At 32.6% G+C, this 22,190-nt stretch overlaps 2 protein-coding genes across 4 annotated transcripts; both read left to right on the top strand.

The window, feature by feature from the left end:
- Nucleotides 1-2,883: 2,883 nt before the first annotated feature.
- On the top strand, nucleotides 2,884-13,105 carry KNAT6 (homeobox protein knotted-1-like 6). Of its 3 annotated transcripts, XM_088488615.1 has the most exons (6): nucleotides 2,884-2,961; nucleotides 3,308-3,715; nucleotides 3,837-3,965; nucleotides 4,092-4,230; nucleotides 12,127-12,368; nucleotides 12,756-13,105. In XM_088488615.1, exons 2-6 carry the CDS (start codon nucleotides 3,407-3,409, stop codon nucleotides 12,912-12,914), a joined length of 978 nt encoding a protein of 325 aa, XP_088344741.1. In that variant the 5' UTR covers nucleotides 2,884-2,961; nucleotides 3,308-3,406; the 3' UTR covers nucleotides 12,915-13,105. The 3 variants fall into 3 exon arrangements, with proteins under 3 accessions (XP_088344741.1, XP_016202430.1, XP_016202429.1); XM_016346944.3 differs by lacking the exon at nucleotides 2,884-2,961 and having other exon boundaries at nucleotides 2,974-3,715; nucleotides 3,837-3,959; XM_016346943.3 differs by lacking the exon at nucleotides 2,884-2,961 and having other exon boundaries at nucleotides 3,032-3,715.
- Nucleotides 13,106-14,579: 1,474 nt separating this feature from the next.
- On the top strand, nucleotides 14,580-19,924 carry LOC148563611 (uncharacterized). Its single transcript, XM_088486876.1, has 10 exons — nucleotides 14,580-14,775; nucleotides 15,096-15,559; nucleotides 15,677-15,848; nucleotides 15,948-16,015; nucleotides 16,202-16,343; nucleotides 16,992-17,867; nucleotides 18,146-18,148; nucleotides 18,263-18,539; nucleotides 19,711-19,775; nucleotides 19,857-19,924. Exons 1-10 carry the CDS (start codon nucleotides 14,580-14,582, stop codon nucleotides 19,922-19,924), a joined length of 2,331 nt encoding a protein of 776 aa, XP_088343002.1.
- The last annotated feature ends 2,266 nt before the right edge of the window (nucleotides 19,925-22,190 follow it).

The raw sequence follows: 22,190 nt of genomic DNA, 5'->3' as shown, positions 1-22,190 counted from the left end.
TAAAAATTACTATTTAAGATTTAGGATATTTTATTTTCTGTTTTTTTATTATTAATAAAAAATAATTTTTAAAGAACATTGATATTTTTTCTGGAACGATATTATTATTATTATTATTATTATTATTATTATTATTATTATTATTATTATTATTATTATTATTATTATTCACCCTCAATTATTAACTTCTAATTGCGCACTTTTTAAAAATGTGATTTTTCTTTTTAGATAAGCAATTTATTTTCTGTTTGCGTAATTGTGTATAAGGAAAAATGATTATAAAAAAAGGATAATTTGCATTACTAAAATATTTTGCTATCAATATTATATAGATGTTCTGATTTTAATTTAGTTATACCCGTGTTTTATTTTAATTTATGTAAACCGTATCATTGATAAAAAAAATTTAGTATATATATATATATATATATATATATATATATATATATATATTTGTGTATAAATATGTATATTAAAATTTAGAATACCAATTAAATACATATATTAAAAAGATCAAATATGTTATTTACATACTAAAAGTAATTACTAAACTCAATTATTATATATTTGTGTATAAATATTACATATATAATTTAATTTATTTTTAATGTGTATTTTATATTTTAATTTCTTTATATTGTTGTATTATACTCTCATAGCTAGTAGCTGATTTTAGTATATATTTAATATGATTGTAAAAATATAAATAAACTGTTCATATTATATTAATTTTTTACTAAATTGATCCAAATTTAAATGTATTAATATGCTAAAATACACACTAAGATAAATCAAATTAGACTACTATAATTTATATTAGGACAATTTACATAAATAAATTAAATTAATTTTTAATTTATACAATTATAACTTTCTAAAACTGTTACAGAATAGTAATTTATAGTTTGTACGTAATTTGCTATAAAATTATAATGAAAATGTGTCATACGCGTGTCGTGATTTCTGAAGAACATGAACCATGCTTAAACTACTATAGGATCTAGCGATTTATGAAGAAACTATGAATAGCGTAATCTGCTAATCTTTAATTCTGCTTCCATTATCATTTTCTAGAGGCACCTTGAAAGTCTTGGTAGTTTTTATCTTGTAGCTATAAAACACATCATAAGAGTAAGGTCAGTTTGGCTAAACTTCTTAAATAAGTTCTTTTGAAAAAGGAGTTTAAAATATAAGGACTTTTATTAATAACAACTTTTAAATAAGTTATTTTGTGTTTGGAAAGTTATTATAGAAGTCTTTGTTTTAAAGTTGTGTATTAAATAAGAGTGATAAAATAGCTTTTGAAAATAGAAGAAGTCACATTTTTTAATTTCTTCAAAAGCTCTTAAATAACTTTTTAAAAAGTTAAAAGTTTATCTAAAAAATTGTACTAAGGGCCCGTTTGGGAAACTCTAGAAGTAACTTTTTTTAACTTTTGACTTATGAAAAGTAGTAGTATTAATGTCGGGTGCAATTTTCAAAACCAAATTGCAACTTTCTAAGAAGTTATTTTGGAGCTTATAGAGAAGTTAAAAAAAATGACTTCTCTCATAATACTTCTACTTTTCATTACATTTCTTTAAAATAAGTACTTTTAGAGTTAAAAATCCAAATACAAAATAACTTATTTATAAGTTACTTTTAACAGAGTCATTTATTGTTTAAGTTATTTTATTAAAAGGAGCTTAATTAAGTTAGTTATCCAAACTGGGCCTAAACACTATTAATATAACTTTTTATAAGTCAAAAACTAAAAAAAAAGAAAGTAGCTTTTTAGAGTTTTTCAAACAAACCCTAATTCTGCTTGTGGCACACAACAACTTTGATGTGGTTTATCTTCTTCACACCAAAGACAACGTTGGTAACTCTACAGCTTTGTTTTGTTGTCTGTTACCGTGGATACTACATCAATATTTTTTTCAAGTTTTAAAGTGTTGAAATTCACCATAGATTCTAAAGAAATTGTGTCAATAATATTTCTCTTCACCTCTAATTCCTTCTAACATAATGATAAAGTAAACTTATAATAATATTAGAATATATAAGTTGGGATTCGAAAATTTTTTAAAGATCATGCTAAGTCAATAGATTGATCATTAAGAAGCTGATTGGTTTGGTTATTTTTATTTTTGTTTTCAAGAAAAATAAAAATAAAATATAAAAATATGTTTGGTTGAACATTTAAAAATTATTTTTAGCAAAAATATTTTTAAAAAATAGTACAAAATTAAAAATGATATTTTTACTTTTATTTTGTATGTTTTATTTATTTTATACTTATATCTCATATTTATCTTTTAATATTAATAAAATTTATTTTTATATTTAAAAATATTAATATTAAATATTTTTTATTTTAAAATTACATTATTTTTTCAAACACTATGACAATTTTTTACCTATAAACTACAAATCGTTATATTCTGTAACAATTTACATAAATTAAAAAAACACAAAAATATAATCTATTCAAAAAGTTACAATTATATCAATTACAAATTAATTTAATTTATTTATTCTGTAACAATTTACATCAATTAAAAAAACACAAAAATATAATCTATTCAAAAAGTCACAATTATATCAATTACAAATTAATTTAATTTATTTATGTAACTCGTCCTTTATATTATACTACACAATATTATCATTCGAAGTTCGCTCCTACAATTTACTATACAGTAAATTGCAAATTGAAATTTTCTCCTCCACAAGTGGGCAATTATGAATTACTAGTTTGAGACTTTTGCACATAAATTAAATTTGACTTATTTGATTTATGTATAAATAGACAAATTAAATTTCTCTTGTACAATTTATGTAACTTAAAATAGAATACTCATGTAACCAAACTAAAATCATAATATTTGTGTAATATTGATGGCTAAATATTATTAAGGTAAAGGGAAGAAAAAACGGAAGAAAAAAACATGAAATGTGCGCTTGACTACCCTCGGAGAGGTAAATAACTCCACAGTGATCTTTCCTAATTCTAACTTGTTAGTTATGTTCTTCAACTTCTCTCCCTTCTCTTCTTTCTAAATCCGCTCCTCGCATCTTCTTTATCCTAAACTAGTTTGATCCAAATTGAACATTAAGTTTATTTACAATTTATAATATAATAATATAATTAGCAGTCCTCCGAAGAAAAGTTAGCTTAATTAAACAAATACTTACTAATATAAAATTAGATAATCCCCAACATAATCTTGTAGCTTTAGGATGATGATGTGAGAGTGCGGCGAGTGTATATAAAAATAAAAAAATAAATTATTCTGTGTTTCTTATATTTTTCTTCTCCTTGAAGACTGCGTGCGTCTCTGGGCTCTGGCAGCAGCAGAACCTGAACCATAAGAAGAAATTGCGATAAGGAAGGAGCCAAAACGCAGCGTTTTGGTGTGCGGTCATGGAGGAAATGTACGGAGTGCCGTCGACGGCGGAGTACGCCGACAAGGCCCTCATGACGCCGGAGAATCTGATCTTCCCTGCCGACTACCACAGCTTCCTCATGTCCGCTTCCTCGTCCTCCTCCGCCTCCGCCGCCGCAGCTACGATTCCTATGCTCGGATCCGACGAGCTTCTCTCTGCCGCTGGAATTCAACAGCAGCAACCACCGCACAACAACGAGGCCATGGCATCGACCATGATGAAAGCTAAAATCGCTTCTCATCCTCACTACCCTCGCCTCCTGCAAGCCTACATCGATTGCCAGAAGGTAGAAAAAACAACACAGCCATCACTTTCAGTTATTCAGTTCAATTTTTGCAACCGTGTGTATAACCGTCCTAACAGCTCAACAGAAAACGGTTATAATATTTTTTTTTCATTTGTGTTAGGTCGGCGCACCTCCAGAAATCGCGTGTTTGTTGGAGGAAATTCGCCGCGAAAACGACCTTTTCAAGAGAGACGACGTCGTTTCCACGTGCTTCGGAGCCGATCCCGAGCTGGACGAGTTCATGGTCATGGTCCACTCCTCCCTCCACAGTCCACACTCTCTCTCGCACATATTTTATTTTTTATTTATTTATTCATTATGACCAAATCCATCTTTTTGTGACAGATTTTTCTCTTTTCTTTTTTGGTGAGTGCAGGAAACGTACTGTGAGTTGCTGGTGAAGTATAAATCGGACCTGGCTAGGCCGTTCGATGAGGCAACGAGCTTCCTTAACAAGATCGAAATGCAGTTAAGCAATCTCTGCTGCAACGGTGCTTCTGTTCCAACTCTTTCTGGTTAGTTCTTTCCCCTTCCTTTATTATTATCTCCTTCTGCTTCATAGTGTAGTAGTAGTTTTCATTGGAACTCGTTTTTAATAAATAAATATGCTTAAATTAACTCATTGATATCTGTGCTGCTATCTGTCTCTGGTAACCTCTATGCTATTGTTTTTTCCCCCTTCTTCTCTCTCCTCTCTCTCTATCTATAGAGAGCATCGTCGATGGTTGCTTTCTTCGATCTATCTGGTTCTTATCTCTTTTGATTTTATTTTAGTTTTTCTTTTTGTTATTTTTTCTTCTTTAACGATTGGTTGAGAACATGAATAATCCTCGCAGAATAATCCAACTCGGTTGCAGCAAATGCCTGCTTGCAACAAGACATGACACACAGCTTTTGAAGTAAAATAAGGGGAAAAAAAAGGAAAGGAAAGGAAAGAAAAGAAAACCCTAACACGAACAATACTCTCTTCTACGCAGTTTGATATGTTTTAACTTTGTGAGTTCGTTCCTTTGTTTTCTTGAAAATTTTTCTACATGTATTTGTTTCCCACTGTTGACACTGTGATCCACGCTTCTTTCGTTGTGAGAGAAAGAAACTTTGGATCGTTTGGTCATTCATGGCTGTGTGAAGTGTGAACCTTTCGCCTTTTTCAGTTCCTCGCTTGGTTTGGTCTTTGTTTGTTTCATTTGGCATTGTTCTCTTCTCACATATTTTATTTTTTTCATTTTTTTCTCTCTTCCAAATTCTTATTATGCTTGGTCGCCGTGAAGGTCAACAACGGACTTTTGCATTTGGCTTTCTAATTTTTGAATTTTGCAGACGCCTTTTTTAATTAATGACGCCTCAAATAGTAGCAGCTTCGCTACTATGCAGTATGCACTGATCACACAAGACGTGATTTTATTTTATTTTATTTTATTTTATTTTGCTTTTACAACTGGTTTTTCAGAAACAGAAAACACCCTCATAAATGGGGTATCGCACCTGTCACCACCGATCAAGTGGTTTCTTATGTCTTCCAGCTCATTTATTTTGACTGATTCCCCCATCGAATATGCTTAGTGGCTTAGTGCAAGCTTGTTTCAATAATAAATTTCTGATTAAGAAACTTTCACAAAAGTATAACATTCAAATTTACTAGAGTGTATTGTTAATAGTTAAAATTTCAGAAATTTATTTCTTTGGAAAACTATCAAAAACTTAACAAATGTTTTCGGAACACTAATGCCGCGACAACAGAACCCTAATAATGATGATGATCTTGTTTTAAGCCAGATGTAAAATACTAACTGGTTCTACGTATATGAACTTGTGAACAAATTAAAATGTTTTTAAATGATTATTGACTTTTGTGGCAATGATTTGGTTCAATTAATTGTTTAATGGGGCTTTTCTTTTGCTGTAAACATCTTTTTCTCTTACCTTACGAGTGCAACTCGATCAAAGAAACAATTGTTGGTAGTGTGCATTTTGAAGTTGATGTTTTTGTCGTTGTTTGTCTAGGTTTGGTTCCATAGTTTTGTTCACTGTTTTGATTTTAGTTAAAATCTTAAATTGCTTATCTGAAAATCATGTCTAACGAGTGGCTTTGGAAGAATGTAGCAGAAATGCTATGTGGAAACTACAAAGAACATGTTCTTGAAAATAGATATCAACATATGTACTACTTGAGTGTGTATTAGTGCTTCGGCATCAAAGCACGTTTCCCACGTAATATTTTATCTCATCAATCCCTTTTAAGTTGTGTACAAGCTCCAAAGTTCATATATATTGTTGGAGAATTTTGGGAATGGATTCTCTAAATTTTTTCTTTTAATCAAGGATGTTAAGTGTGATTTCTTATAATTTAACATTTTTTTTTGTCTACTTAATAAATATATGGTGAGAAATTATACTTTATAACTTCAGTTAAGAAAAAAAAAATTAAGAGGATTCATTTTTAATAATTTTCTTGTTTGTGGCGCGCACACGCTCACACCATACCTACATTCTCCTGGTAATGTCTAATTCTCTAATATAATAACCTTTCAAGTTTGAATCTACCTTTGGATTAGATTAACATAACATGATCTGACAAGAGGATTGGTATGCAGTGATTCTGCTTTGGAACTTTATTAATATAGTGTATCTATCGAGTTCCAATATTGAGCACAAGTGAAGTCATTGGGAATTGTCTAAGGGCTGATAGGCTGGCTGGCTGCAGATGAATTAGTGTCAGATCTTCTATGAAAACTTGTTTTTTAGATAATTAATAGAACACTTGTTTTAAAAAGGGTTTAACTAAGGATATTTAATTTGTTAAGGTGTTTAATATAAAATTTAGGAAAATGATAATGTTATATAATGTCACTCCTATATATTTATATTTTTTTTTTTATTTTCTTTCAAAATTACTCCGTGCCCTTATTTGTTATATCAACATTATTGTCATATCTATAAAGATTGTGAATAGTTTTTGAAGAAAATGCAAAAATATATAATTAAGAGGGAGTGATATTATCAATCTTGAGAGCAATATTATCATTTTTAAATTTGTTATTGATAAATTAAAGTTTTGAATTATCAATATATTTATTGAATAGAAAGCTTTAGAAATTTCTATCTATTTTAATATATACTAATGATTGTATTATTGGGTATTTATTAGCTACACCCAAGTGTTTTAAGTTTAATTTGATTATATTAGAATTGATTTTGATTAAAATTAAATTTATTTCAACGTAATTTATATTTGAATATTTTGATTCAAAAGTAATTATAATTGATAAAATATTGGGTGGATAACAATGACCAAAATAATTTTTAAATGTGAAATTACTACATGTGTGTTTGGATTATCGATCGTGAAATTAGAGTGTGAAATTAGAGTTTGAATGAAAGTGATTTTATATAATTGATTTTGGATAGAAGTGAATTTATGCCAACATGATTTATGTATAGTAATTCTATACTAAAATTGATTTTGATAGAATAAACATTGTTTGAATAATATTAATTAAAATCACTTTTAGATAGATAATTACTAAAAAATATATATTAAATTATAATATTATCTTTTTAAGTATATTTAATCTTTTTTATACGTTTTTTTAGTATGTTTTTTATATAGTATTTTCTTTAGTATTTTATTTTAATATGTTATTTTTTACTATTATAATAAAAATTAATATTTATTTATTAAATTAAAAATAACATATAAAAATTGACAAAAATATATTTTATATTAAAAATAAAAATAATATATGAATAAATCAATAATTTTTTCTAGCACTCTCTCTAAGTACTCTCAATAACCTTATTTTTATTACTGTTTTAGGTTTTCTAAATTTTCAATGGTTATGATTTTATTATTAGTTATGGTTAATTTTTTATTTAATTTTTCATTTCTAATACGAACAATAATACATATTATAAAAAATTAGAATAATAAATGGTGCACAAGAATTACAATGATAAATTTTACAATGTTAAACAAAAAAATATTCTATAATTTTTTTATTACTTTCAGTATTCTTTTATTTAATATTATTTTGGACTACAAATTTTTGTTATTTATGACTCTATTTTTCTATTACTCCCAGTATTCTTTTATGTATTCTTTTATTTAGTAATATGATCAATAATTCATATTATAACAAAATTACAATAAGAAATTCAATAAAAAAATTAAAATATGAAAAAAAGTACTAAAAATGATAAATTTTTTTTTTAAATATTTAAAAATTTTGAAAGAAAATCACGTTTGTGTTTAGAGTAGAAAAAATTAAGTTACCAAACCTTAAAAAGACAGCTTTAAAAAAACTTAAACGCACTTTTTTTTTTCTTTTTCTAAGGCTAAATCAAATACACTCGAAAAGGGCAAAGATTAGATTAAATTTTTAATATTATTATTTTAATAATTTTTATATTACATATTTTTAAATTATAATATTATTATTATATAAAATATTATCTTAAATATTAGATTAAACACACTCTAAACCAAACACACTCTTTCTTAAATGCAGTTTTTTCCTTTTCTAAGGCTAAATCAAACACATTCTAGAAGGATAAAGATTAGATTAAATTTTTGATATTATTATTTTAACAATTTTTATATTACATATTTTTAAATTATAATATATTATTATATAAAATATTATCTTAAATATTATATGTATATTATAATAATAAAAGGCAAACGAGTTTTTAAAATTAAACAAAAATCAAGATAGTTGAGAAATAAAATAAAGATGACTTTGCATGTAGAAAAGATGAAGAAGAAAATGGATGTGTATGTAGAAAAAAAAAAGAAAGTGAAAAAAGGTTGTTGAAAGAATAAATTTTGTAATTAATTCTCAATTGTAAGAATTGAAATAAAAAACTACAGAATATTGATTAATTTAAATAAATATATGTTTGAGGATAAAAATCATGTTAAAAAAAATCATCCAAATTATAAGAATGGGGATTTTATCTGAGGAAAATAATTTTGCGAGTTAATGTTTTAATGCATTATTATTGCCAAAATGAACCACATGTGTTGATTAGAATTAAGCTGATGGTTTAGATTTTATCTTTCACTTACTTCCGATCTTATTCTTCCCATTATCGGTTAATATTTTTCTCTGCAAAAGTAACATTCTGGACTCAGCTTTTTGTGGTTATAACTTTTATGTGCCTTAATTTTTTATTCTTTGGTTACTGAAGTTTATCCATGATATGTAATCTGTTGAAATTCCCATACTGATTAGCTAAATGGAGGTTCTGGCAAACTGGGATTCTAATAATATTTTATCTTGCAAATTGAGTATGCCCAGGTGGGTATGGCTGTTAAATATTATTGTTTATGCTTGAAAGTACAAATAGCCTTTTCAGTCATGCATGCTTTAATTTGTAAATGGGAGTTTATTTCATCAGTAGCTGGATCCTCTCTCATCATGCTTATCACAATCCTATGTTCCTTTATAACGTTTTGGAACAGAAGCGATTCCAATTTCTTATTTCTTCTTTTTGTTTTGATTGGATCTCGTTTTCCTTTTACTGCAATCACTACACGCGTCAAATTAAATTGGATCTTGAGTTTGTAAATTGCCTGGGTAGATGGAAAATAAACTGTCTCCGGATTTTTGAAATGTTATAAAACAAAATCATATATTGTCTATTAATTTTTAAATTATTATTCGAAAAATCATTTAAACTCATAAATCTTATTGGATAATAGTGTAAAATTCTTTATATTGTAAGTATATTAAAATTATTTTTTTATTATTTTATTATTATTATTATTATAGAGGTGGGAGGATTTTTATGGACATTTGAAAAGCTTGGGAAAATATGGTTGCTATTTATTCGGCCTTCTTTGGGCCTCTAAACTTTGATGACTCACCCTTGTTTGACAATTTTATTGGGGTTGATGATGACTCACCGTTGTTTTCCGTTTTACTGTAAATTAATTACTACAAGTTTAATAATCTCAATTAGGAATAGATAATTATTTATACTATTATTAATTGTGCTAATGTTTGGTTGGATATGACCAAAATAGATGATTATTGAAGGGTAGGAATGAAAAACTGTAGTGTTATTTGCTCGTGTCTTGTCTTATCTTTCATAATCATACACTGATTGATGCATGTAACGACATGGCTATAAAAATAAAGCTACCTTATTTTCATTGATAGTAGGCATGCTTTGCAGTTACACTTTTTTATCCTTGCATGCTCTTAATTTCTGGTATAATCGAGACATCACATAGATTTTCACTGTTCCTGGTCCTTTTCTGGTTTGTGGTTTATGCAAGTGTCAAATGGTGGGTGCATGTGAACTACTCTTTAAGAAAAACCTTGTTCGGTATCATATGTGACAATATATACATAACTTGCATTGTTGAGTATATTAGACAGTTGGAATTGACGTTCGAGTATGAAAGATTAGACAATTGGTAGAGTCACCCCATCACACCAGTAGGGAGTGCAGCATTGCGTGTGTGTGTTTATTAATTGTTGTCGCTTTATATATTGATAAATTAAACTAAACTTATTCAATTATAAAAAGTGTAACGAGAATCAATAATTATGTATTTATGTATAAATATAATTATTATTTAATTTATTTTTAATATGTATTTTGTTTTTAATGGATGCATAACATAATTGTTTATTTATAGGCTTGGCAAATTGCATAGAAATGAAATAAAAGTGAAATTGGGGTTTGATCAAGCACAAAGGCATCCCCCCTCTAAAAAGGCTTACGTAATGTTATGTTGATATTTTAGTGTAGGGGTGTGGGCAATATGGCTCTTTTTCGAAAGCTTATTTGGTATTGGATGATTGCATAATAGCTGCATACCTATGCACATGAGGGGTTGCTAATGGGATGAGGGGTCACCCTGATTTGCTTTCTATATGCTTCTTCTATGTGGGGGTGGGGGGGATTACTCATTACTGAGTGGTAACCTTTTAGAAAAATCCCGTGTAGAGCGGGTGGTCTAAGAGCTAAAAAAGAAAAAACACTCACATGCACTCCCGCAATTTTCGCTGAGATTGTGAAAATTTTGAATCAGCTTTTCGGTTCAAATAGAGATGAGTAATGAACGCTCAATTGCCTATGCGCTATGCCCCATCCCATCCCATGTATATATGTTCCTTCCCTTGTGTTGTTTCTTCACTCATTCATACATTGACCCCTTGGACAAACCCAACTTACCATCACACTTGTCGATCTCCCATTCCATTACCCTTTTTTATTACCGGGCCCCCTCTTCCTTTTTCTCAATGCAATCATATCTCTCTCTTTGCTTTCTTTCTTTCTTTCTATATCATTTTTGGCTCTGGTATTTATGTTTTGCGGACTATGCTCACTGGTGCTCGTGCTCTATATATTCAATGTAATAAATAAATAACTAAATATAATGTTATTTTGTTAGTAATGTTTGTGTAAGACTGTATGCTGGCTAGGGGTGCGGGTTAGGTCTGGCCGTACCGGTTTCATTCATTTTAAACTTTGAGTCTCTCTCTTTCTTTCTTTCTCTGGCTTTGGGCTTCGAATGACAATCGATGGAACCAGGCACTGACACTGATGTGTTCTTTTGTTTTTATTTTTTCCTTTCTTTTTTCTTTCTTTGCAACCTAGGCAGGTCTTCTCTCTCTCTCTCTCTGATATGATCTGCTGCTGTGTGTACAGTGTACTCTCATGCGACGGTCAATCCTTGTCGGATTGAGTGGGTGTCAGAAGCAATTAGTATTTATATTCGTATTTGTGGGTGCATGTTTCTAGCTAGCTACTTAGCTAGTAGCTACTAATAAACTATAGTACTCCTTATTAATTAGCCATTTGAGATTGCCTCAAAAGTTTCCCTATAATTAACTGGGTTAGCTGCTAGAAATGGAAAGTTTTCAAATTTTCTTTGTTCAGTGCATTACTTTCTAGTTTTTTTATATAACACAACTTCTAGGTTTTGGGCTCCGTAATCCTAATTTAATTACTTAATAACAAGGGTTAAGTTTGCAGAAGCATGTTTCCTCCAACATACACACCCTTTTTATTTTAGGAAAAATGTTTGGGAGTAGTTGTTTCGAAGTCGTCATAACTTGTTTTTTGGGATTTATTTAAGGCATTTGTTTTCTTATTTTGTATTTTTTTTATTATTATTGAAATAAATAAAAATCTTTTGATATAATTATAGATGTTAGATATATAAAATTATTTTCCATTACTCATTTTTTACTTAAGAGTCTAGTAATATCAGTTAACAATATTCTTTATATACTGTTTTCTTGTTCAGGTAATTATGTTCTCACGTTGGTTTTGATACTTGTATTTCACCAAATAGTAGTTTTATATTTTTGGATAGTGTGTACGAGTGATTTGTGTATATGGTTGTGTATGACTTTGTTGATTGATTATTGTGGGTTTTTTTTTTTGGGTAGATGATGGAGCTGTGTCTTCAGAGGAAGATTTTAGTGCTGGAGATGGTGATGGAGGTCAAGATGGTCAATCAAGGGGTGAAGATCGTGAGCTTAAGGACAGGCTTCTGCGCAAGTTTGGGAGCCACATTGGTACTTTGAAATTGGAGTTCTCAAAGAAGAAAAAGAAGGGTAAGCTGCCTAAGGAAGCAAGGCAAACACTCCTTCAATGGTGGAATGTTCACTACAAATGGCCTTATCCTACGGTAAATGCTTCATTTGATAGAATAACGAAAATGAAAATGAAAATAAAATAAAAAATGTCATTTCTACTTTCCCATAGATGTTGACAACTCACTCGGGAGAGAGCTAAAAGTAAGACGCTAAGCAAGAGAAAAATATAAAGCATGTGTCTCACATGCTTTTAGCTTTCTTACATGAGTTGAGAAATGCCCAACGTTACACAAGAGGATTACTTCAAGGAGCACATCTTGAAAATGTTGTTATGAATTTAGATCGCTTCTAAACATGTTTTGGCTAAATCATCTAACGGTTTACAATATCATCTTTATTAGTGTTAATAGAAATAGTCACCTAAACACAAACACAACAAAATGAGTCATTGAAACATTAGCTATTGTTCATGCTTCCAGGAAGCTGACAAGATTGAACTGGCTAAGTCAACAGGGCTAGATCAGAAGCAAATTAACAATTGGTTTATTAATCAAAGAAAGCGTCACTGGAAGCCATCTGAGAATATGCAATTTTCTATGATGGAAAATCTTGGTGGCCGATTCCTTCCAGATGAATGATTATTGTATACATTATTCCCGGCCCCTCTAATATTTGTATATCCTGATTAATTAATTACTGCTTATAATTTTCTCTTGTAAATTCCGAAATTAAATTAAAGCAGGTTACCGACTGTAAAAATGCTTAATTACTCCCAGAAAGAGAATGGGAAGTGATCATATTAATGATAATTTGCGTCTCTTATATATAATATATATTTATGAGGAATGTTAGGAGTCAATATAGAAAGTTAGATAGTATTGACTTAAATACATGGAAAGAAAAATTGATGATCTAATATTCGAAAAGTAGTTGTCTACATTGTGAATGAATGCATGCTTATTTGCTTATTTTGGTTCATTATCATACGTACTTCACTTGCTGTTGCTGCATCATTGCATAGGCATTTTACATCCTTAATTCAAATCAAACTTTTTTACTCCCAAAGTTACTCAATAACTTCTAGTGGCTTCATTTTGGCCTTATGGGTGCTAGTTGGTGATATTATCAGCCTCAGATTTTAAACGGTTAAAAAACAAAAAAACTGTAAAGGATTATTTTAGTCTATGTTTAGGTTAGGTTTTAATTTGTCTTTAACACTTTTAATTGTTTTATTTGTATTTAAAATATTTTATTTTGTCTTATTTTAAATTTTTTAATTAAAATCAAAATTTTTTCTTCAAAAAGTACTCTTCTATCTCTGCCGGTATAAGTTGCATTGCCATTTCTAATCCTTTTTCATCCCGTCATTTTTCCGTTCACAAAAAGATATGGGTAGCGTAAGTTCACGTATTTTCAAGATAGTTAATTACATGAGAATGATCTTAACACACACACACACACATATATATATATTCGAAGCTCATTAGCATTAGTCAAGGAGACTTCTCAATAAACATTAAACAACATCATCAAAAGAAATAGCCCATTATTTTAGATAATTATATAATTATGAGTAATTTGTTTCCCATCCTAGCTACTATTATGAGAGTTCAATTCTGAGTAGCAATTGCGTCCGAGTCTCTAATAAGCTCCTTGAAGCGCAAACCTAAGTTTAGAATCAATGTCATCGTGAGGCCCATTGCTTCAGCGAATCTATTTTGTCATAGCTGCAAATATATTCCTTTCTCCATCTCTAAATACGGCCCTAAAACTCCAGTAAGGGCCCATTCCAATTCTTGGTTTCTAGATCAATTAAATCTTTCACGTATGAAATTCTCTTAATTTAAAAAAAAAAAAAGAGCCGTTGTCTGATTCCTCTTCAAATGGAGTGATTAGTTCCAATTTAAAAGAGGCTGATGAAGATGTAAATTAGTTAATTTTATTATTTTGGCATATTTTATTTTGACAAGTTGTAACTAATAGTTACTTGTGTTATTTGTAGAAGTGATAAGCTGACTCAGCATCAGTTAGATAGTCTTTTAGCATTGCTAACTAAGTTAATTAGCTATTAGTGAGAGATATATATAGATATAGCTAGAATTATTGTATAGTTACTTTTTCTTCTAATTTTCTGTAAAATGAGAATTGCATTTTCTCACCTGTACTCTCTATACTCCCATCACATATTCCTTTCTCAATTCTGATCTTGAGCACAGTTTTCACATAGTGCGGTGAGCATAGAAGATCTAGAATCTGACGAGAGGTGAAGAACAGTTGCATATTAGAATTGTAATTCTGCTTTAATGGCAGACGTCTCTGTTTCAGACATAGAAGGGAATCGCGATCAAAACTTAGATCTAACCACAGCGGAGCTTCGAAGCTTAGCGAGATTGCTATCGAAGCTTTCTGACTCTAAGTTTCTAGATTTGAACTCAAATGGAGCCAGTTCAAGTGCAAGTGCTTTGGCAGATCCGTCGAGCGTTTACTACCTCCATCCAGGTGAGAATCCTGGAGTTTCTATAGTGTCAGTCGTGTTGAATACCTATAATTACAACTCCTGGTCTAGATCTATGAAAAGAGCTTTGAGATCGAAGAATAAAATCGGATTTATTTACGGCACACTTGCTAAACCAATTAAGAACCATCCTGAATTTGTGGCGTGGGATAAGTGTAACACGTACGTAGTGTCATGGATTAATTTGTCACTAAGCAGTGACATAGCTCAGAGCGTAGCTTGCATAAGAGTGCGGCAGATCTATGGCAAGATTTGGAGCATCGATATTACCATGGAGACTTGTTTCGAATTGTGGAATTACAAGAATTATATGCTATGAAGCAGGGGAACTTGAATATTGCAGAATATTACACAAAAATGAAGGTAGTTTGGGAAGACATTGAGAGTTTCAAACCAGTTCCAGTGTGTGTTAGCTGTGATGTGAATTGTGAATGTGGACTTAAAGTAGTTAGGAGTTACCGAAAAAGAAACTATGCGGTTCGATTTTTGTGTGGACTGAATGAGCAATTTAGTGACGTCCGATCACAGATCATGCTGATGAAGCCGTTTTTCGCTGTGAATGAAATGTTCCCTTTGCTTACTCAACAAGAGAGACAAATCCATGGGATGGATACTGAGATTAGGAGCTTCGCACTCTTGCCAATTCCACTCACAATTGCAATGATAATAGCGTCCCTAGAGGGAGAAGACAAGGAATGTGGGATGGAAGAGGTGGACGAAGTGGAAGAAATTCACCTAAGAGCTACTCATACTGTCACAACTCACAAGGCAGGACACTAGGTGGATACATGCTATCACAAGCATGGATTTTCGCAACACCTCCAGAGGCAAAAGTAGCCAAGGGAAGTGAACAATTTGACAGCAGCTAATCACATTGCTACTAAGGTAAATAATGACAGTGGCGGTGGTTTGAAGCAGGACAAAGAGAAAGATGATCCACTATTGTCCAATCAGAGTTTGAGAGATGCACTAGTTGCCTTTCTTCGACAGGAATGTACACAAGCTTGCCATGGAGAGAGCATGAGAGAAACCTGCAACTCTAACGCTGGACAGGGAGGTACAACTTTAGTTGCTAAAATATTATGCATGAGCTCACATATTACACATCTATTATTGGTAAACACTTTTTTCTCAAATTCTTGGGTGCTTGACACAGGAGCAACTGATCATGTGTCACACTCACTGCATTTTTTTACAACTTTTAGGCATATTAGGCCGATTTTGGTAAAATTGCCAAATGGCTCTTAAGCAACCTCAAATATTCGTAGAACTGTGGTATTTTCAGACAAACTATATCTCACTAATATGTTGTACATACCCAGTTTCAATTTCAACTTACTCTCTATATCTCAGCTTACAAAAGACTTGCATTGTAAATGTGTTTTTACTGATAATGGTGGTGAAATACAGAGTCAGACCTCCTTGAAGAAGATTGGCACAGCTAGAGCATGTAAAGTGTTGTACATGTTAGCTACACCAGCTAATTTGCATGCATCATTAGCATTAGTTCCTTCTACATCTACGGACAGCATCATACATCAGCCAAAGGAGAGTAATAACAACAGAAAAATAGCTTTTAGTTCGAATATCGGGACAGCAGATTTGGTATCACAGCGTCAATTTTCTATTACTAGTTTGTGGCATAATAGACTAGGTCACTTACCACATAGTGCATTTAAAAGTGTTAGGAAGATTTATCCTTGTGTAAAATTTAATAGGCTTGAATATAATAGACCTTGTGATTCTTGCCACTTGGCTAAACAAAAGCGGTTACCTTTTCCTCTTAGTGAGTCAAGAAGTGCACGTAGTTTTGATTTGATACATGTAGACATTTGGGCCTAATTCAGTTGTTCAATGCAAGGATTCAAGTATTTTTTAATAATAATAGATGACAAAACAAGATTTGTGTGGATTTACTTTATGAAGTTGAAATCTGAAGCAGGTTTTTTAATGCAGAATTTTGTAAACTTTGTTAAAACACAATTTCAAACTCAAATCAAAGTTGTTCGCTCGGATAATGGTCCAGAATTTAAACTCACTACTTTTTACCAAACAAAAGGCATTTTACATCAAACCTCTTGTGTTGAAACTCCTCAACAAAATGGTATTATTGAGAGAAAGCATCAACATCTACTCAATATGGCAAGAGCCTTGATGTTTCAATTTGGTTTACCTAAATATTTTTGGAACTTCACTATAGGTCAAGCTGTGCATATAATTAATCGACTGCCATCTCCTATTTTAAAGTATCAAACACCATTTTCTACTTTATATGGAAAAAATACTCATATTAGTCACCTTAGAACATTCGGTTGTTTGGCCTATGCATCTACATTAGCTCACGGTAGGAAGAAGTTTGATAAGAGGGCAAGAAAGAGCATTTTTCTTGGTTTTAAATCAGGTACAAAAGGTTTTCTTCTATTTGATCTTGGAACTAGGGAGCTTTACTTGTCAAGGGATGTGGAATTTTATGAATCTTCCTTTCCGTACATGCTGTCCAATTTTAATATTGCTATGGATACCTCCAAATCTATTGGTTCCAACCATGGTTCGGATGTTGTACTACTCGATCCTTTTACTTGTGATTATTCTTCTTTGGATAGTGTCGTATCTTACCATTCTGCATCTGCATCTCATTCATCCTATCCTTTAGTTGTTAATGAGCATGTTGGGGATCCATCTGAATCCTTGCATCAAAACAGTTCATTGTCTGAGTCCATGCATCAAAATAGTTCATCTACATCTTCTTCTATAGTTTTCCTATGCCAGTCAACTCGGGTTAGCAGACCACCACACTACTTGCGTGACTACTATTGCATGTTAGCTAGGATAAATTGCTCTAGCTTACAATCTGATTCACGGAAGTATGGCCTGTCGCAAATGGTGCATTATGGGAAGCTGTCCCCAACTTTTAGAGCTTTTTCCCTTGCTCTGACCACAACCGAGGAGCCAAAAACATATAAGCAGGCTGTGGCTCATGAATGTTGGAAAAACGCTATTAGTGTGGAGTTGCTCGCTCTTGAAAGGAACAAGACCTGGACCGTTACTTCTTTGCCTTTGGGAAAGCGTGCTATCGGTTGTAAATAGGTATTTAAACTCAGATTCAACCTAGATGGTAGTGTGGAGAGACCGAGAGACACAAAGAATGACTTGTGGCTCGTGGGTACAACCAACGGGCTGGTTATGACTATTTTGATACGTTTAGTCCACGGTTGACCATTGCACCAATTGGATGTTAATACGGCATTCTTACATGGTGAATTACATGAGGAAGTTTACATGGCAACTCCATAAGGACTTAATGTTTCGGCCGGATCTGTTTGTCGACTTGATCGATTGTTATATGGGTTAAAGCAGGTGAGTCGCCAATGGAATCTGCGGCTGTGTGGTTTTCTTAAGCAGCACGTTTTCCTTAAATCTAGTCATAATCCAGTGGACTAGCAGTGATCCTTGTGCATGTGGATGATTTAGTGTTATCCAGATATAATACAGTTGAAATTAATGCTATTAAGGAAGCCTTGGATGCTGAATTCAACATCAAGGATTTGGGAAGACTGAAGTTCTTCCTTGAAATGGAGGTAGCATACAGTTCTCAGGGTATTGCTTTACACCAAAGAAAGTATACCTTGGATCTCCTTGATGAGTTTGGGATGGTGGAAGCAAAACCAGCAAGTGTGCCTATGCCTTACAATGGAAAACTAGCTAAGGATAGTGGCTCTAAGCTCCCAGATTTGACAAAATTTAGAAGGTTGTTTGGGAGATGTAAAACCCGGTTAATTAATGACTAATTAGCTTATAAATGAGAATTTATTCTAGAAAGCCAAAAATGTTATTTTTATGGCTTGATGTGATAGAGGAGATTGAGACGAGAATTTCGATACTAATTTTGTAGAAATCGGCCCAAGATTGGACCAAACGGGCCAACCAGACCCATATTTGACCCTTGACCCAACCAAACTAAACTTAAAACCCTAAAAACAGCACTCTCTCTCCTCACTAAAGCATCAAACACGCTGAAAATGAGAATGGGAGGGGAAGAACACTCTCTCCAAGTTCTACCTCTCATTTGATCTTCAAACCACCATAACTTTTGATCTAGAGCTCCGATTGTCGCACCGTTTGCAGGCACGCGTTCACTGCGAAGAGCTCTACAAAACCCACTACTTTATTCTTGATGTAAGTCACGAAATTAGTCCATTTTTCTCAGCCTTAAATTCGAATTTATTGGGGAAAAGTATTGAGATTTTGGGCTCTTTGATGTTATAGGACCTAACTAGCTTGAAAGATAAGAGAAAATCTTGTTTCCTTGATCTTTGGGTATGGTAAGATTTTCAACCCTAGTGAAATTTGTTGGTTTATGATGTTGGATAATGAGTTGTTATGTTTGAATATGATAATTGTGGCTTAGGTAGTGTGTATGTGAATATTGGAGCTTAATTGAGATTTTGGAAAGCTTGGAAAAGGGCTTTGGTGTGATAAAAAACTATTCTTGGAAGTGTTGAAGCTTGGTGAGCTTGTGAAAAAGTGATTTGGAAGTTCTCCAGGTTGAGCAGAAAAATCGGCTAAGGTATGGTCTTAGTTTCCTGTATCTAAAATGTAATGTGGTGTGAAAACTTAGGCTAGAGGCCCTAAGATAGGATTTGAATGGTTGAAATAAATTGTGTGGTCATATATTTGATTATGAATATTGATGATGTGATGGGGTGATGCATGAGAGATATGCATGTTTTAATATATGCTTAATGATTGATTGAGGTTGAATTGTGGGTGAAGCCATATTGATGGTGAGGGTGATATTGGTTGTATGTATTGATGGTTGATTGGAAATGGTATTGTTGGGAATTGGGATGAGAAATTATGTGTATTATGATATTGTGTTTGAAGTTGAGTTACTTGATTGAGATTGGTTAAAATGATAGATTGGTGGGTTTTGTCTTAATAAAAATGTCAATGTATGAGTTAAGGAGGTTTGTGGTTGATTTTGGTATGTTTTGGTTGATTTTGAAAATGGTTGGAATTAGTTTGTTTTAAAAATAGCACTTTGTGGTTTTGTATGAAAATGTAGTTTTTGGGCATACTTTGACGGAGTATAACTTGGACTCCGGATCCCCGTTTTGGGCCACACTTATTTAGAAATGAAATTGGATTCAGGATGTTTATGCCGTTCAAAGAACGGATGAAAAATGATTTGAAACAAAGAAGTTATGCCCGTCGGAAGATTGGGGTTTAAAAATGGGAATTATGCAACTTTCTAACTTAGTAAAATTTTTGGCAGAACGCACTCCCATGCGTATGCGTGGCCGACGCGCACGCGTCGTTTTCAAAGTTTTGCTACCCACGCGTGCGTGTGGCCCACGCATACGCGTTGATGAGCAAATTCAATTGGCCCAGCCAAATTCCAGAGAGTTGTGCCTGAGTTGTGCTGGTTTTGTGCCTGGGGCACAAAACGCACCCACGCGTATGCGTGGCTGATGCGTAAGCATCACTTGGTTTTTCTCCCATCCACGCGTGCGCGTGGGGGGATGCGTACTCGTCGCTGTGTCTTGAGGCATTCCACGCGTGCGCGTGGGCGACGCGCACGCGTGACCCTGTTTTCATCCCAAAGTGGATTTTTGAGTTTTTAAAACCAAATTTCAGACTTCTAAGCCTCTGATCTCACCCCTTTATGTCTTAAAACTTGATGATATGCCTAGCAATGAGAAGGGCTAGCAAATGTGGTAGCTTGTGAATGAAGGAAGGGGAGAATTAATGATGAATGATGATTAAGGATCATTGTATGAGATACGGAGGATGAATGTGGAAGTGCTTGATATGCCATGAGCCGAAGGGCTGTAATTGTTAATGAATTGGCTGGTTATCGATTGAATTATGAGCCGAATGGCTGAGTTATTACCGTATTATGGCTGAGCTATTATTGAATTAAGGCTGAGTATGATTGCATATATGCTTATTGAATGAAATGTGAATGTTGCACTTTCACTATCTGAGGTACGAGTTTCCCTGGGAGAAAGCAATGGCTAGCCATCATGTGCTCCAGGTGGAGACTCGATACTCTACTGACCCTATGTTGTAAGTGTGGCCGGGAACTGTGAAAGTTCCGGATGAGCTCGCCCCCATGAATATACACCAGTGAGGGTGTTGGATATGAATTATGATTTATGATTGAGTATAACTCGAGTTGGGGATGCACGACAAAGGGACAGTCCAATGGTTAGCTACCAGGAATTGTCGGGTTGGCTATATAACCGACAGATGATATCATCAGCCATTAGGACAGGAATTCATCATATGCATACTATGTGAATTGTTTGGAATTGCCTAATTGACTGCATATTACCTACTAATTGTCTAAATAGCATACCTGCTTCCTATCTATATATCTCCTTGTCTGATATAATTGTGTTTGCCATATTATATTACTGTTGGTGGTTGGGAGGTCTGCAGGAATTGGAAAGGAAAGTATTAGTTAGACTGAAGATCCTTAGTCAGTTGCTATTTATGGTTTAGTCTGTTTATAAGCTTTGAATTATCTGGTGGAAGTTCTAGAATTGCTTTCGACTTTCCCAGAACATTACATGTTAGATATGTGAGTACTGTTACCATACTGAGAACCTCCGGTTCTCACCCATGCGAATTTTGTGGTTTTCAGATGCAGGACGTGAGGCTTCTCGCTGAGGCATGCTGGAGACTTCTGGATTAGTGAAGATCCTTGATTCTCGGGACTTTACTTTGGTTTTATGTTTTCACTTAGATACTTTTATCTCCACTAACTAATGTATATATATACTATTTTGACTCCTTTTAGAGGTGGTTTTGGAGAACAGGTTTTGTTATCTTGTCCTTGAAATTTTCCTTAGGTTTCTTACTCTATGTTTATACTTATATATGTATACTTTTATGCTGGGACCGGTTATCTTCGCAAACTGGGTCTTGAGTCTTGATATTCGTATCTTTGGCACTCTCCTGTTTTGGTTTCGCTTTAGTTATCCCTTATATGTTCGTTACGTTATCGATCGGAGTGTTGCGATTTTCTATTTAACGGTTTTGTTTTATCCCTTTTCTTCAAAGGCTCATAGTTATAAACATTCTTCACAATACTATACGTACTAAATTTTATTTCTAGAGGTCGTAATACCTCGCTACCTATATCTTATAACTTAAGCATAAGACTCTGTGTGGTGGGGTGTTATAGGAGACTCCTCTATTTGACTAATACACGTCCGGATATTGCGTATGTGGTTGGTAAACTCAGCCAATTTCTCGACTGCGCCAGTGATGAACATTTTAAGGCTACATTGCTCATTCTTTGTTATCTCAAACAAGCACCAACGAAGGGGTTATTCTTCCCCTCCAAGAATGATTTCAAGCTTTTTGGCTTTGTTAATTCTGATTGGGCAAC

Source organism: Arachis ipaensis, chromosome B5 (genome assembly GCF_059453495.1).
Source record: "Arachis ipaensis isolate K30076 ecotype BB chromosome B5, ASM5945349v1, whole genome shotgun sequence".
Taxonomy (NCBI): Eukaryota; Viridiplantae; Streptophyta; class Magnoliopsida; order Fabales; family Fabaceae; genus Arachis; species Arachis ipaensis.
This window is presented reverse-complemented; position numbering and strand designations above follow the sequence as displayed.